At 46.4% G+C, this 15870-nt stretch overlaps 1 protein-coding gene across 3 annotated transcripts in view; it reads left to right on the forward strand.

Moving 5' to 3' along the window:
* ALS2 (alsin Rho guanine nucleotide exchange factor ALS2) overlaps window positions 1-15870 on the forward strand; it is an 895474-nt gene that overhangs the window by 445389 nt on the left and 434215 nt on the right. For all 3 annotated transcript variants that reach the window (XM_069226056.1, XM_069226055.1, XM_069226057.1), the window contains one exon: window positions 266-428. In XM_069226056.1, the coding sequence (XP_069082157.1) occupies window positions 266-428 (163 nt within the window). The remainder of the gene's footprint in view (window positions 1-265; window positions 429-15870) is intronic.

The following is a 15870-nucleotide window of genomic DNA, read 5'->3' on the forward strand; positions in this document are numbered from 1 at the left end:
TACTGGACTTAGACACATTCTGAGTCCCCCCATTATTGTGTTCTATAGGAAAACATTGCCTTTCATGTGGAAGCTGTCTTAATTTCTTGGCAATTAACTTTGAGAAGTGCACATATGGTTTACCGAATTAGTCAAACCATGTGTAAACAGCTCTAACCATTTTTTGACTTCCCAACTTGTTTGCTTCACTTTTTTAAATAAATTCAATTTTATATGAATCTCTATTTACCTGACACCATGTTTGTCCTTGTGTTTTTTTTTTTAGAGATTTCTTTACAAGAAATCTGGAGCTCTTGCAGAATCTTTCCCTAGTGAAGGAGGAAAGCAGTCTTCTGATTGATGTGCTCAATGCTCTCTTTTACTCGCCTATCCAGAGACTTCAGGAATATGCACGACTTTTGTTGAAACTTGCAACATGCTTTGAAGTGGTAAGTTGCTTGTTTGTTTGGATCTTCTTTAAAGTTTAGGTATAAAAGGACTGAAGTACTCCCGTGATTGGGCACAGTAAACATGCTGCAGAGTGTTTGCCCTGATTATGTTAAACTTAGTTTAGGGTTTAGCTTTGAACGTATTTGCTAGAAGACACACGTTTGTAAATGGTGCTAGGTAGACAGTTGTAGTTACAATGGTCTGGCTGACATTTCCAATTTCTTGAGCCGGTGTGTATTCCTTAATTACCAGTGGGCCCGATCCATTCAGATATATACACAGGATAAGTTTACATACAATTCAACTAATGGAGTTCACTTGCATAGTGGTTATCCTCAAACTCTGTCACATATCCATCTTTCCTGGATCTGTGTTGAACATGGTTAGATTAACCACTGTGAATCTAGAGTGTGCACACATCAAGCATACATTTTCTGATGGATACAACCACCTGTGGATTCCTCACCTTATGAATTCTCCCAATGCGCCAGCATTCAACAAAAAAATGTCCTAGCTCTCCATGTCGACGAGGACGTCACAATTGCTCAGCTAAGCATGCGACTCCGTCTGACGTCATCAGAGCCATAAGAAGTCCTCGCTGGCGTGCTGATGTCAGTTCCCGTTTTTCCCACGCCATTGACTCTAACGGTTTTCTACCTCTCCATTGTATCTCAACTGTATCGAGGGAATTATTTGGTAGCGCTACTATGTCCCCACCGAAAAAATGCAGGTTTAAACCTTGCAGCGAGTGCAGAGGTCATTTGTTCGTGACGGATCCGCACGAGAACTGCTTCTTGTGTTTGAGCTCTGATTATGATGTGGCAGGTTGCTCGTCCTGCCAACAAATGAACCCGAAACCTCTGAAAGAGAGAGAGGCTAAGCTTTTTCTGTCAAAAGCTAAGAAGGAGAAAAGAGGTTGGCGAAGGGCAAATACACGGGACACATCCGTCGCACAGATCTTCGAGGTCTCATAAGAAGCGACGCTGACTGCATGAGTCATAGCGCCGTTCATCCAGAGATCTGTCAGAGTGTCCCCCGAGACAGTGCCGCAAGACGCGGGAAGTCAACCCCATTGTGACTCCACAACCACAGTCTCCTGAGGTATCTCTTGGGTGCTGATCATAGTGGGAAAAGGTTATGCCGTTCCCTTTCTGGAGTTTCCTCCCCCCCTTATCTCCCCATCATTTATTTTACACAGAAGAGCATCTTCTGTTGCTTCAGCAGGAGGTGCATACCCTTTTGTTGAAAAGTGCAGTGGAGCTGGTTCCGGAGCTACAAAGGGATCAGGGATGTTATTTAAGGTATTTCCTGATTCCCAAAAAGTATGGTCGATTGAGGCCTATCCTGGATCTGAGGATTTTGAATTGGTTCCTCAATCAGGAAAAGTTCAAAATGCTGACACTAGCACAGGTGCTTCTTGTGTTGAACAAGGAAGACTGGATGATGTCTATCGACTTACAGGATGTTTATTTTCATATCCCTATTCTGAAGTCACACAGGCAGTATCTCCGGTTCGTGGTAGGGTCGCAACACTACCGGTTTGCAGTCCTTCCTTTTGGTCTTACTTTCGCACCTAGAGTCTTCACAAAGGTGATGGCAGTGGTTGCAGCAGACCTCAGAAGGAAGGGAATATCTGTATTCCCTTACCTGGACGATTGCCTGAGCCAAGTCGGGTCCCCAGAGCTCGCAGGTGACAACCCAGTTGTTGTTCAATCTGGGCTTTACGGTAAACGTGCCCAAGTCTCCCCTGGAGACCTCTCAGTGCCCCCTGCTCATTGGGGCAGTACTGGGTACAACATTGAATCAAGCCTACCCTCCTCCACAGAGGATTCAGGACATTCAGGCAATGATTCCAATGTTTCAAAAGGGAGCGGCTGTTCCAGTCCTCAAGGTCCTACATCTGCTCGGTCTGTTTGCTTCCTGTATTCTGTTGGTCACATGAGGGCGCTCCAGTGGTGCGTCTGCAAGCATGGGTTTTTAACACAGATCTCGAGGAGTCGATAACAAACTCCAGAGACGCTGCGGTGGATCTTCGATGGTGGACTGTGGAAGGCCATTTTGTCTTCCACCTCCGGTGACCACAGTCATAACGGATGCTTCCACTCTAGAGTGGGGAGCTCATCTGGGGGACCTGGAGATCAAGGGACTTTGGTCTCCAGTAGAAGAGATGGTACACATCAATCTGTTTGACCTGCAGGCAATTCATCTGGCTCTCAAGGCCTTCCTCCAGTCCATTTGCAGTCAGTCGCTATAAGTCTTAACAGGCAACCCTACCGCTATGTGGTACATCAACTAGCAGGGAGGAGTAGGGTCGTACCTTCTCTGAGGAGAGGTGCAGGACCATTAGATTTGCATAGTAGCAAACCATTTGGCTGGAGCTCTAAACGTACATGCGGACAGTCTCAGTAAGTACTTTCCGGTCGATCATGGGTGGCGTCTCCATCCGGATGTGGGTCTTCATGTCTTCCCAATGTGGGGAGCACCTCAGATAGATCTGTTTGCCACTCACAAGAACATACACTGCCCGTCGTTCTGCAGCCTCCAGTATCCGATGCGGGGGGCAGTGAGGGGTGCGTTTCAGCTGTCCTGGAGCGACCAACTGCTTTACATGTTTGCTCCCATGCCCTTGATTCCTCAAGTTCTAAGGAAAATTCACCAAGATCGGGCCCAAGTCATATTAATAGCCCCGGATTGGCCAAGAAGGGTGTGGTGCACAGACCTCCTTCAACTCTCACTGTGCCCTCCTCTCTGTCTCCCTCACTGGGTAGACCACCCCTCGCAGTCGCAGGGACAGTTTTCTACACCCCCACCTCCAGGGCCTGCACTAACATGCTTGGAGATTGAATGGGGCAATCTGAGTTCTTTTTCTCTCCCTCCAGAAGTGGTGGGTGTTATATTATCGGCCAGGCGGCACTCCACGAAGACTGTCTATGCCGGGAGAAGGGCAGAATTTGTTACTTGTTGTGGAGAGAGACAAATTGATCCCTTAAAAGCCCATTTATCTAATATTTTGCAGTTTGCACTTTCCTTAGCACAGAAAGGCTTGTGCAGTTGTGACAGTGAAAGGCTATTTATCAGTACTGTCGACTTTTCTTTGCCTACCTGATCAGCCTTTCTTATTTAAATCCACTATAGTTCTTAGGTTCATTACAGGGTTAACAAACAAGTTTCCGTTTGTAATGCCTCAGTGGAATTTGAATTTACTTTAGATTTTTTTGATGGGTTTACTGTTTGAGCCTATGCATACTTGCCCGTTGAGGTTTTTAGTTTTTAAGACAGTTTTTCTAACAGTCATCACGTCTGCTAGACGTGTGAGTGAGCTTCAGGCTCTTAGTGTGAAACCACCTTTCACTACCTTTCATGCTGACAAGGTGGTGCTGAGAACTAGGGCGGCTTTCCTTCCTAAGGTAGTTACTCCCTTCTATCTGGGACAATGTAGGAAGTTGTCTCTGTATATACTATCTCAAAGTGAGAGATAGTGTGCACAGAGTCCAAGGGTTCCCCTTAGAGGTAAGATAGTGGCAAAATTAGATAATTCTAATGCTCTATTTTGGTAGTGTGGTCGAGCAGTAGGCTTCTCAGACAGTTAAGCATTTGTTGTACACACACAGGCAATAAATGAGGAACACACACTCAAAGACGTAACTCCAGGCCAATAGTTTTTATATATAAAAATATATTTTCTTAATTTATTTTTAGAACCACAAGTTCAACATTTGAAGTAAATACATAAAATGCAAGGTACTCCACACAGGTAAGTTAGGAACTTTGAATTAGAGCAATAACATATACAGTTACTTTTAAAATAGCATATTGCCATTTTAACAAAGACAGTGCAAAAATCAACTGTTCCTGGGGGAGGGAAGTATTGGTTAGGTTGTGAGGTAAGTAAGACACTTACAAGTCTCAGTTCCTGGGCATAGGCAGCTCACCGTTGGGGGTTCAAGGCAGCCCCAAAGTTACCACACCAGCAGCTCAGGGCCAGAAAGGTGCAGAGTTCAAAGAGGTGCCCAAAACACATAGGCGCCTATGGGGAACAGGGGTGCTCCGGTTCCAGTCTGCCAGCATGTAAGTACCCGCGTCCTTGGGGGGCAGACCAGGGGGCTTTTGTAGAGCACTGGGGGGGAGACAAGTAGGCACACAAAACACACCCTCAGCGGCACAGGGGCGGACGGGTGCAGTGTGCAAAGCAGGCGTCAGGTTTTGTATTGGTTTCAATGGAGGGACCTGGGGGTCAATCTAGCAGTGCAGGCAGGTACAGGGGGGGCTTCTCGGGCCAGCCCCCACCTGGGCTAGGCAGAGGGTCGCCTGGGGGCCACTCCTGCACTGAGGTTTGGTTCCTTCAGGTCCTGGGGCTGCGGGTGCAGTGCTTGGTCCAGGCGTCGGGTCCGTTGTTACAGGCAGTCGCGGTCAGGGGAAGCCTCTGGATTCTGTCTGCAGGCATTGCTGTGGCGGTCCAGTGGGGTTGTCTCTGGCTACTCACAGGGTCGCAGTCACCAGGGAGCCCTCCCTGTGGTGTTGGTTCTCTGGATCTCGAGCCAGGGGCATCGGGTGCAGAGTGTGAAGTCTCACTATTCCAGCGGGAAGAGTGAAGTTCTTTAAAGTTGCAAGAAAGTTGCAAAGTTGTTGTTGAAATTGAGCAGAGCCGCTGCTCACGGGAGTTTCTTGGTCCTTTGGTCCAGGGCAGTCCTCAGAGGCTTCCCTGTCGGATGAGTCGCTGGTTGCAGGTTTTCGAGTCAAGAGACAGGCCGGTAGGGCTGGGGCCAAAGCAGTTGTCGTCTTCCATCTTCTCTGCAGGGCTTATAGGTCAGCAGTCCTTCTTGTTTCTTCAGGTTGCAGGAATCTGATTTCCTGGGTTCTGGGGTGCCCCTAAATACTAAATTTAGGGGTGTGTTTAGGTCTGGGAGGGCAGTAGCCAATGACTACTGTCCTGGAGGGTGGCTACATCCTCTTTGTGCCTCCTCCCTGAGGGGAGGCGGGGCACATCCCTAATCCTATTGGGGGAATCCTCCAAAACTAAGATGGAGGATTTCTAAAGGCAGGGGTCACCTCAGCTCAGGGCACCTTAGGGGCTGTCCTGACTGGTGGGTGACTCCTCCTTGTTTTCCTAATTATCTCCTCCAGCCTTGCCGCCAAAAGTGGGGCCGTGGCCGGAGGGGGCGGGCATCTCCACTAGCTGGGATGCCCTGTGGCGCTGTAACAAAAGGGGTGAGCCTTTGAGGCTCACCGTCAGGTGTTACAGTTCCTGCAGGGGGAGGTGTGAAGCACCTCCACCCAGTACAGGCTTTGTTCCTGGCCACAGAGTGACAAAGGCACTCTCCCTATGTGGCCAGCAACTCGTCTGGTTGTGCCAGGCTGGCAGAAACTGGCCAGCCCCACACCAGAAGTTGGGTTGGTAATCAGGGCGCATCTCTAAGATGCCCTCTGGGTGCATGTTACAATAAATTCCACACTGGCATCAGTGTGCATTTATTGTGCTGAGAAGTTTGATACCAAACTTCCCAGATTTTAGTGTAGCCATTATGGAACTGTGGAGTTTGTGTTTGACAAACTCCCAGACCATATACCCTTATGGCTACCCTACACTTACAATGTCTAAGGTTTTTCTTAGACACTGTAGGGGCATAGTGCTCATGCACAAATGCCCTCACCTGTGGTATAGTGCGCCCTGCCTTAGGGCTGCAAGGCCTGCTAAAGGGGTGACTTACCTAAGCCACAGGCAGTGTTAGGTTGGCATGGCACTCTGAGAGGAGTACCATGTCGACTTAGTCATTTTCTCCCCACCAGCACACACAAGCTGTGAGGCAGTGTGGATGTGCTGAGTGAGGGGTCCTCAGGGTGGCATAAGACATGCTGCAGTCCTTAGAGACCTTCCCTGGCATCAGGGCCCTTGATACCAGGGGTACCAGTTACAAGGGACTTATCTGAGTGCCAGGGCTGTTCCAATTGTGGAAGCAAAGGTACAGTTTAGGGAAATAATTCTGGTGCTGGGGCCTGGTTATCAGGTTCCCAGCACACTTTCAATAAAAATTTAGCATCAGCAAAGGCATAAAGTCAGGGGATAACCATGCCAAGGAGGCATTTCCTTACAGACAATCTATAATTCTCCTGTCCTTTTACCCTCCTCCCCATCCATCAAAGGAGGAGGAAAGGCTGCATCGCTTGAATCCGAGAAGGGCCCTGAGCTTCTACATAGAAAGGACGAGAGACTTCAGAATTGATGATCTGCTCTTCATTCTATGTGGGCAGTATGAAGGGCAAAGCTGTCCACAAGAGGACTCTTTCAAGGTGGGTCATTCTTTGCATAAAGATTTGTTATTGACTAGCTAAGAAGGTTACCCATGAGGACATTAGGGCCCACTCCACCAGGGCTAAGTCTGCCACTTCCGCATTAGCTAGAGGTATGCCAGTTGCTGATATTTGTAAGGCAGCAACTTTGGCTTTCATCTACACTTTCACAAAGCATTATTGTTTAGACTCGAAAGTTAGGAGGGATGGACATTTTGCCTGATCTGTTTTGCAGGACTTCTTGGTTTGACTAGTTGGGCACCCACCTCCGAGTGTGGGACTGCTTTGGGATTCTGTCATAAGGTGAGGAATCCACAGGTGGTTGTATGCATCAGAAGAACAAGTTACTTACCTTATGTAACGCTTTTTCTGGTGGATACAGTACCTGGATTTGTCACAGTCCCACCCACCTCCCCATTGCCTGTCTGGTCATACCAAGAGTACCTTTAATTGTTGTAGATAGTATGTATATTTGTGTGTATATATATATATATATATATATATATATATATATATATATATATAAATATATGTTCGATGTCATGTGTAGCTGCAGATACACATGCTGTGCACATCCCGCCATCTGGTGTTGGGCTCGGAGTGTTACAAGTTGTTTTTCTTCAAAGAAGTATTTTCGAGTCACGAGACCGAGGGACTCCTCCCATATCGACTCCATTGCGCATGGGCGTCGACTCCATCTTAGATTGTTTTTTTTCCGCCATCGGGTTCGGACGTGTTCCTTTTCGCTCCGGGTTTCGGGTCGGAAAGTTAGTTAGAATCTCGGAAAAATCGTCGGTATTGTTTGCGTTCGGTATCGGGTTAGTTACAACAGATCAACACCGAATTAAGAAGAGCTCCGGTGGCTCTTCGGGGTTTTTTTCGATCCCCGTCGGGGCCTGGTCGGCCGGTCCACGTGTCTCTTCAAGGCTGATGGAACAGACCCCATTCCGCTTCTGTCCAAAATGCCATAACAAGTATCCATATACAGATCAACACCTGGTCTGTAACTTGTGTTTGTCACCAGAACACAAGGAGGATACTTGTGAGGCCTGTCGAGCGTTTCGGTCCAGGAAGACACTCAGGGACCGAAGGGCCAGAAGACTGCAAATGGCGTCGGCGCCGACAAGACAAGGGTGTTTCGAAGAGGAGGAAGAAACATTCTCCACCCAGGAATCGGACTCGGAGGAGATCGATCCCGAAGAAACGCCGAAAACCGTGAGTAAGACGTCGAAGCAGAGAACTCACGAGAAGACCGCTAAAGCCCAGGGGATGCCACCGCCAACAGGCCATGGCTTAACCCGAAAAATAGGTGACCGTCCATCGGCACCGAAGAAGGGCGAGCTGGTGTCGAAGTCATCCGACCCCGGTCGAGATACCGGCACACAGCAATCTCGGGCCCGAGATAGCGGGTCCGAGAAGATTCGGCATCGAGACAGCGGCACCGAAATGGGTCGGCATCGAGAAGGCACGACGCCGAAAATAAAAAAGGTTTCGTCTGAGCCGAAAAAGGCAGCCGAAAAGGTTTCGGTACCGAAACATCCGGCCTCGGAACCGAAAAGAAGTTCCTATTCAGAGGAACAAGGACTGTCCTCACAAATGAAGACACACAGATTTGAACAAGAATTAGAGACAATAGAGCCAGATCACACACAAAGAAGGCTCTTTATTCCAAAAGATACGGGGAAGATCAGCACTCTTCCTCCAATCAAGATGAAACGTAAACTTGCCTTCCAAGACAAGGACAAACAGCCACATGCAAAGGTGGCTAAACAAGTGACACCTCCACCATCCCCACATCACTCTCCACCACCATCACCTGTAGCCACTCCACCAATGATGCAATCACCAACTCATACGGGAATGAGTCAAGATGACCCTGACGCATGGGACCTTTATGACGCACCAGTGTCAGATAATAGCCCTGAATGCTATCCAGCAAGACCATCGCCACCAGAGGATAGTACAGGCTACGCTCAAGTGGTATCAAGAGCTGCAGCATTTCACAATGTCAGCCTTCATTCAGAACCCATTGAAGACGACTTTCTTTTTAATACACTGTCGTCTACACACAGTCAATATCAAAGTCTTCCGATGTTACCCGGAATGCTCAAACACTCCAAACAAGTGTTTGAAGAACCTGTCAAGGGGAGAGCCATTACTCCAACAGTAGATAAAAAATATAAAGCGCCACCTACAGACCCAGTGTACATCACACAACAGCTAACACCAGATTCTGTTGTAGTGGGAGCAGCGCGCAAAAGAGCCAACTCACATTCTTCTGGAGATGCACCACCTCCAGATAAAGAAAGTAGAAAATTCGATGCTGCAGGCAAAAGGGTGGCGGCACAGGCAGCAAACCAGTGGCGCATTGCAAATTCCCAAGCTTTGTTAGCCAGATATGATAGGGCCCATTGGGATGAGAAGCAACACTTTATTGAACATTTACCAAAAGAGTTCCAAAAAAGAGCGCAGCAAGTGGTAGAAGAGGGACAAAGTATCTCTAATAATCAGATACGGTCAGCAATTGTTGCTGCAGACACAGCTGCTAGAACTGTCAACACAGCAGTAACAATAAGGAGACATGCATGGCTGCGTACATCAGGATTTAAACCAGAGATACAGCAAGCTGTGCTAAATATGCCATTGAACGGACAGCAGTTGTTTGGGCCGGAGGTGGACACTGCAATAGAAAAACTTAAGAAAGACACTGAGACGGCCAAAGCCATGGGCGCACTCTACTCCCCGCAGAGCAGAGGCACATTTCGAAAAACACAATTTCGAGGGGGGTTTCGAGGGCAGACCACAGAAGCCACAACCTCACAAACAAAGCCCACTTACCAGAGCCAGTAGCAGCGGGGAGGTTTTCGGGGACAACATAGAGGAGGACAATTTCAAAAAAATAGAGGAAAATTCCAAAGTCCCAAAACTCCTCCAAACAAACAGTGACTTCAAGGTCACAAATCCCCAACACATAACACCTGTGAGGGGGAGACTAACCAAGTTTTACACACATTGGGAGGAAATAACAACAGACACTTGGGTCTTAGCAATTATCCAGCATGGTTATTGCATAGAATTTCTCAAATTCCCTCCAAACGTCCCACCGAAAACACACAGTATGTCAAAACAACATATAGATCTTCTAGGACTAGAAGTTCAAGCATTGCTACAGAAAGAAGCAATAGAATTAGTACCAAAACAACAATTAAACACAGGAGTTTACTCACTGTACTTTCTGATACCCAAAAAAGACAAAACTCTCAGACCTATACTAGATCTCAGAACATTAAATACCTACATCAAATCAGACCACTTTCACATGGTTACTTTACAAGACGTAATCCCACTGCTCAAACAACAAGACTACATGACAACACTAGACTTAAAGGATGCATATTTCCATATACCAATACATCCTTCACACAGAAAGTACCTAAGGTTTGTATTCCAAGGGATACATTACCAATTCAAAGTGTTGCCATTCGTAATTACAACTGCGCCAAGAGTTTTTACAAAATGCCTGGCAGTAGTAGCTGCACATATCAGAAGGCAGCAAATACATGTGTTCCCGTACCTGGACGATTGGTTAATCAAAACCAACACGCTAAGACGGTGTTCACAACACACAAAATATGTCATAGAAATCCTACACAAACTAGGTTTCTCAATCAACTACGCAAAATCACACCTTCTGCCGTGTCAAACACAGCAATACTTGGGAGCAACAATCAACACAGCAAAAGGGATTGCCACTCCAAGTCCACAAAGAGTTCAAACATTTCACAATGTAATACAGGCCATGTATCCAAAACAAAGGATACAAGTCAAAATAGTAATGAAACTACTAGGCATGATGTCTTCATGCATAGCCATTGTCCCAAATGCAAGGTTGCACATGCGGCCCTTACAACAGTGCCTAGCATCACAATGGTCACAAGCACAGGGTCAGCTTCTAGATCTGGTGTTGATAGACCGCCAAACATACATCTCGCTTCAATGGTGGAACAGTATAAATTTAAACCAAGGGCGGCCTTTCCAAGACCCAGTGCCACAATACGTGATAACGACAGATGCATCCATGACAGGGTGGGGAGCACACCTCAATCAGCACAGCATCCAAGGACAATGGGACATACAGCAAAGACAGTTTCACATAAATCACTTAGAACTATTAGCGGTATTTCTAGCGCTGAAAGCATTTCAACCCATAATAACCCACAAATACATTCTTGTCAAAACAGACAACATGACAACAATGTATTACCTAAACAAACAGGGCGGGACACACTCGACACAGTTGTGTCTCCTGACACAGAAAATATGGCATTGGGCGATTCACAACCACATTCGCCTAATAGCACAATTTATTCCAGGAATTCAGAATCAGTTAGCAGACAATCTCTCTCGAGATCACCAACAGATCCACGAATGGGAGATTCACCCCCAAATACTGAACACTTACTTTCAAATTTGGGGAACACCACAAATAGATCTATTTGCAACAAAGGAAAACTCAAAATGCCAAAACTTTGCATTCAGGTACCCACAACATCAGTCTCAGGGCAATGCGCTATGGATGAACTGGTCAGGGATATTTGCGTACGCTTTTCCCCCTCTCCCACTCCTTCCATATCTAGTAAACAAGTTGAGGCAAAACAAACTCAAACTCATACTAATAGCACCAACATGGGCAAGACAACCTTGGTACACAACACTACTAGACCTCTCAGTAGTACCTCATGTCAAACTGCCAAACAGACCAGATCTGTTAACACAACACAGACAACAAATCAGACATCCAAATCCAGCATCGCTGAATCTAGCAATTTGGCTCCTGAAATCTTAGACCTCACACAAGAATGTATGGAGGTCATAAGACAAGCTAGGAAACCTACCACTAGACACTGCTATGCAAATAAGTGGAAAAGATTTGTTTATTACTGCCATAATAATCAAATTCAACCCTTACACGCATCTGCAAAAGATATAGTAGGATACTTATTACATTTGCAGAAGTCAAAACTAGCTTTCTCTTCCATAAAAATACATCTTACTGCAATTTCAGCTTACCTGCAAATTACGCACTCAACTTCATTATTTAAGATACCAGTCATAAAAGCATTTATGGAAGGCCTAAAGAGAATTATACCACCAAGAACACCACCAGTTCCTTCATGGAACCTCAACATTGTCTTAACACGACTCATGGGTCCACCTTTTGAGCCCATGCACTCTTGTGAAATGCAATACTTAACGTGGAAAGTTGCATTTTTAATTGCCATCACATCTCTAAGAAGAGTGAGTGAAATTCAAGCCTTTACCATACAAGAACCATTTATTCAAACACAAAAATAAAGTAGTTCTACGGACAAATCCTAAATTTTTACCAAAAGTAATATCACCGTTCCACTTGAATCAAACGGTAGAATTACCAGTGTTCTTCCCACAGCCAGATTCTGTAGCTGAAAGAGCACTACATACATTAGACATCAAAAGAGCACTAATGTACTACATTGACAGAACAAAACTAATTAGAAAAACAAAACAACTATTTATTGCCTTTCAAAAACCTCATACAGGAAATCCAATTTCAAAACAAGGCATTGCTAGATGGATAGTTAAGTGCATTCAAACCTGCTATCTTAAAGCTAAAAGAGAGCTGCCTATTACACCAAAGGCACACTCAACCAGAAAGAAAGGTGCTACCATGGCCTTTCTAGGAAATATTCCAATGAACAAAATATGTAAGGCAGCAACATGGTCTACGCCTCATACATTTACCAAGCACTACTGTGTAGATGTGTTAACTTCACAACAAGCCACAGTAGGTCAAGCGGTACTACGAACATTGTTTCAAACAACTTCAACTCCTACAGGCTGAACCACCGCTTTTGGGGAGATAACTGCTTACTAGTCTATGCACAGCATGTGTATCTGCAGCTACACATGCCATCGAACGGAAAATGTCACTTACCCAGTGTACATCTGTTCGTGGCATTAGTCGCTGCAGATTCACATGCGCCCACCCGCTTCCCCGGGAGCCTGTAGCCGTTTAGAAGTTGATCTTGAACATTTGTAAATTTGTAAATAGATTACTTTAAACTTCATTATGTACATACGTATTCACTCCATTGCATGGGCACGATTACTAGCATACACAACTCCTACCTAACCCTCTGCGGGGAAAACAATCTAAGATGGAGTCGACGCCCATGCGCAATGGAGTCGAAATGGGAGGAGTCCCTCGGTCTCGTGACTCGAAAAGACTTCTTCGAAGAAAAACAACTTGTAACACTCCGAGCCCAACACCAGATGGCGGGATGTGCACAGCATGTGAATCTGCAGTGACTAATGCCACGAACAGATGTACACTGGGTAAGTGACATTTTCCATATATATATATATATATATATATGTGTATATATATATATATATATATATATATATATATTTGATTTTTAAATATATATTTGTAAAAATAATTATTTTAATATATATATATATATGTTCGATGGCATGTGTAGCTGCAGATACACATGCTGTGCATATCCCGCCATCTAGTGCTGGGCTCGGAGTGTTTTCTTCGAAGAAGACTTTTCGAGTCACGAGATCGAGGGACTCCTCCCCTTTCGGCTCCATTGCGCATGGGCGTCAACTCTATCTTAGATTGTTTTCTTTCCGCCATCGGGTTCGGACGTGTTCCTCTTCGCTCCGTGTTTCGGTTCGGAAAGTTAGTTAAATCTCAGAAAAATCAACGGTATTGTTGGCGTTCGGTATCGGGTTAGTTAACGCAGATCGACACCGAATCAAGAAGAGCTCCGGTAGCCCTTCGGGGCTTCTATTCCCCGGCGAGGCTTGGTCGGCCCGACCGCGTGCGTCTTCAAGGCTAATGGAACGGACCCCATTCCGCTTCTGCCCCGAATGCCACAACAAGTATCCTTACACAGATCAACATCTGGTCTGTAATTTGTGTTTGTCCCCCGAACACAAAGAGGATACCTGCGAGGCCTGTTGCGCGTTTCGGTCGAAGAAAACGCTACGGGACCGGAGAGCACAAAGGCTTCAAATGGCATTGGCGCCGTCAGGACACCACGACGTCAAGGAAGAGGAGACTTTCTCCATCGCTGACTCGGACGAGCCCGAAACAGAACAGCCGCCGAAAACCGTGAGTAAACCAGCCCCGGCAAAAACTCACGACAAAATCATGAAGGCCCAGGGGACGCCACCGCCGGCAGGCCATGGCTTAACCCGTAAAATCGGTGACCATCCATCGGCACCGAAAAAGGGCACACATGTGTCGAAGTCATCCGACTCCGGTCGAGATCCCGGCACAGAGCATACTCGACACAGAGAACCTGGCTTTGGACAGACTAGACACCGCGAGACCGGCTCCGAGATAAGTCGGCACCGAGAAATCGGCACACCGAAACCTAAAAAAGTGGCTTCGGAGCCGAAAAAGACTGTAGAAAAAGTTTTGGTACCGAAACACCCAGCTTCGGAGCCGAAAACAAGCTCCTACTCCGAAGAACAAGGCCTTTCAGAACAACTACAAGGCCATGAATTTGGACAAGAGCTAGAAGCAGGGGAGCCAGATTATTCACAAAGAAGGCTCCATATTCAAAAGGAAACAGAGAAAATAAGAACTCTCCCTCCTATACGGATGAAAAGGAAAATTGCTTTCCAAGACAAAGAAAAACAACCACAAGCAAAAGTGGCAAAAGCAGTAACTCCACCTCACTCTTCGCCACAACCATCACCATACCACTCACCGCAACTGTCACCAATTGCAACCCCCCTATGATGCAATCACCAACGCACACAGGGATCAGCCAGGATGACCCAGATGCATGGGATCTATATAATGCGCCAGTATCAGATAATAGTCCAGACTGCTACCCAGCAAGACCATCACCACCTGAGGACAGTACTGCCTACACGCAAGTGGTGTCCAGAGCAGCTGCTTTTCACAATGTGGCACTGCACGCAGAACCCATTGAGGATGACTTTTTATTTAATACTTTGTCGTCGACACACAGTCAGTACCAAAGTCTCCCAATTTTACCAGGGATGTTGAAACACGCGAAACAAGTATTTCAAATACCCGTCAAAGGCAGAGCCATCACACCTAGAGTGGAGAAAAAGTACAAGCCTCCCCCTACAGACCCTGTATACATCACACAACAACTGACACCTGACTCAGTAGTAGTAGGCGCAGCACGTAAAAGGGCTAATTCACACACCTCTGGAGATGCACCACCACCCGACAAAGAAAGTCGAAAGTTTGATGCAGCGGGGAAAAGAGTTGCAGCACAAGCGGCCAATCAATGGCGCATTGCCAATTCACAGGCTTTATTGTCAAGATATGACAGGGCTCATTGGGATGAAATGCAGCACTTTATAGAACATCTGCCCAAGGAGTTCCAAAAGCGTGCACAACAAGTGGTGGAAGAGGGCCAAAGTATCTCGAACAACCAGATACGATCGGCAATGGATGCAGCGGACACAGCCGCAACGACTGTGAATACAGCGGTCACTATTCGGATACACGTATGGCTACGCACCTCCAGGTTTAAGCCCGAAATCCAACAGCTGTGCTTAATATGCCTTTTAATGGACAGCAGTTATTGGGCAGAGACGCTAAAGAAGGACATGGATACGGCCAAGGCCATGGGCGCGCTCTACTCCCCACAGAGCAGAGGCACATTTAGGAAGACACAATTTAGAGGGGGGTTTCGGGCCCAAAGCACAGAACCCTCAACTTCACAAACCAGACCCACATACCAGGGCCAGTATCAAAGAGGAGGCTTTCGGGGACAATACAGAGGTGGACAGTTCCCTAAAACTAGAGGAAAGTTCCAAAGCCCCCTCAAAATAAACAGTGACTTCAGTGTCACAAATTCCCAACACATGTCACCAGTGGGGGGGAGACTCACAGATTTTTACCACAACTGGGAAGAAATAACAACAGACTTGTGGGTCCTAGCCATTATCCAACATGGTTATTGCATAGAATTCCTACAATTACCACCAAATGTGCCTCCAAGAACTCACATGTCCAAACAGCACTTGGATCTATTACAACTAGAAGTCCAAGCGTTGTTGCAAAAAGACGCAATAGAACTGGTACCCAACCATCAGAAAGGAACAGGTGTT

This window comes from Pleurodeles waltl, chromosome 3_1, assembly GCF_031143425.1.
Source record: "Pleurodeles waltl isolate 20211129_DDA chromosome 3_1, aPleWal1.hap1.20221129, whole genome shotgun sequence".
Lineage (NCBI taxonomy): Eukaryota > Metazoa > Chordata > Amphibia > Caudata > Salamandridae > Pleurodeles > Pleurodeles waltl.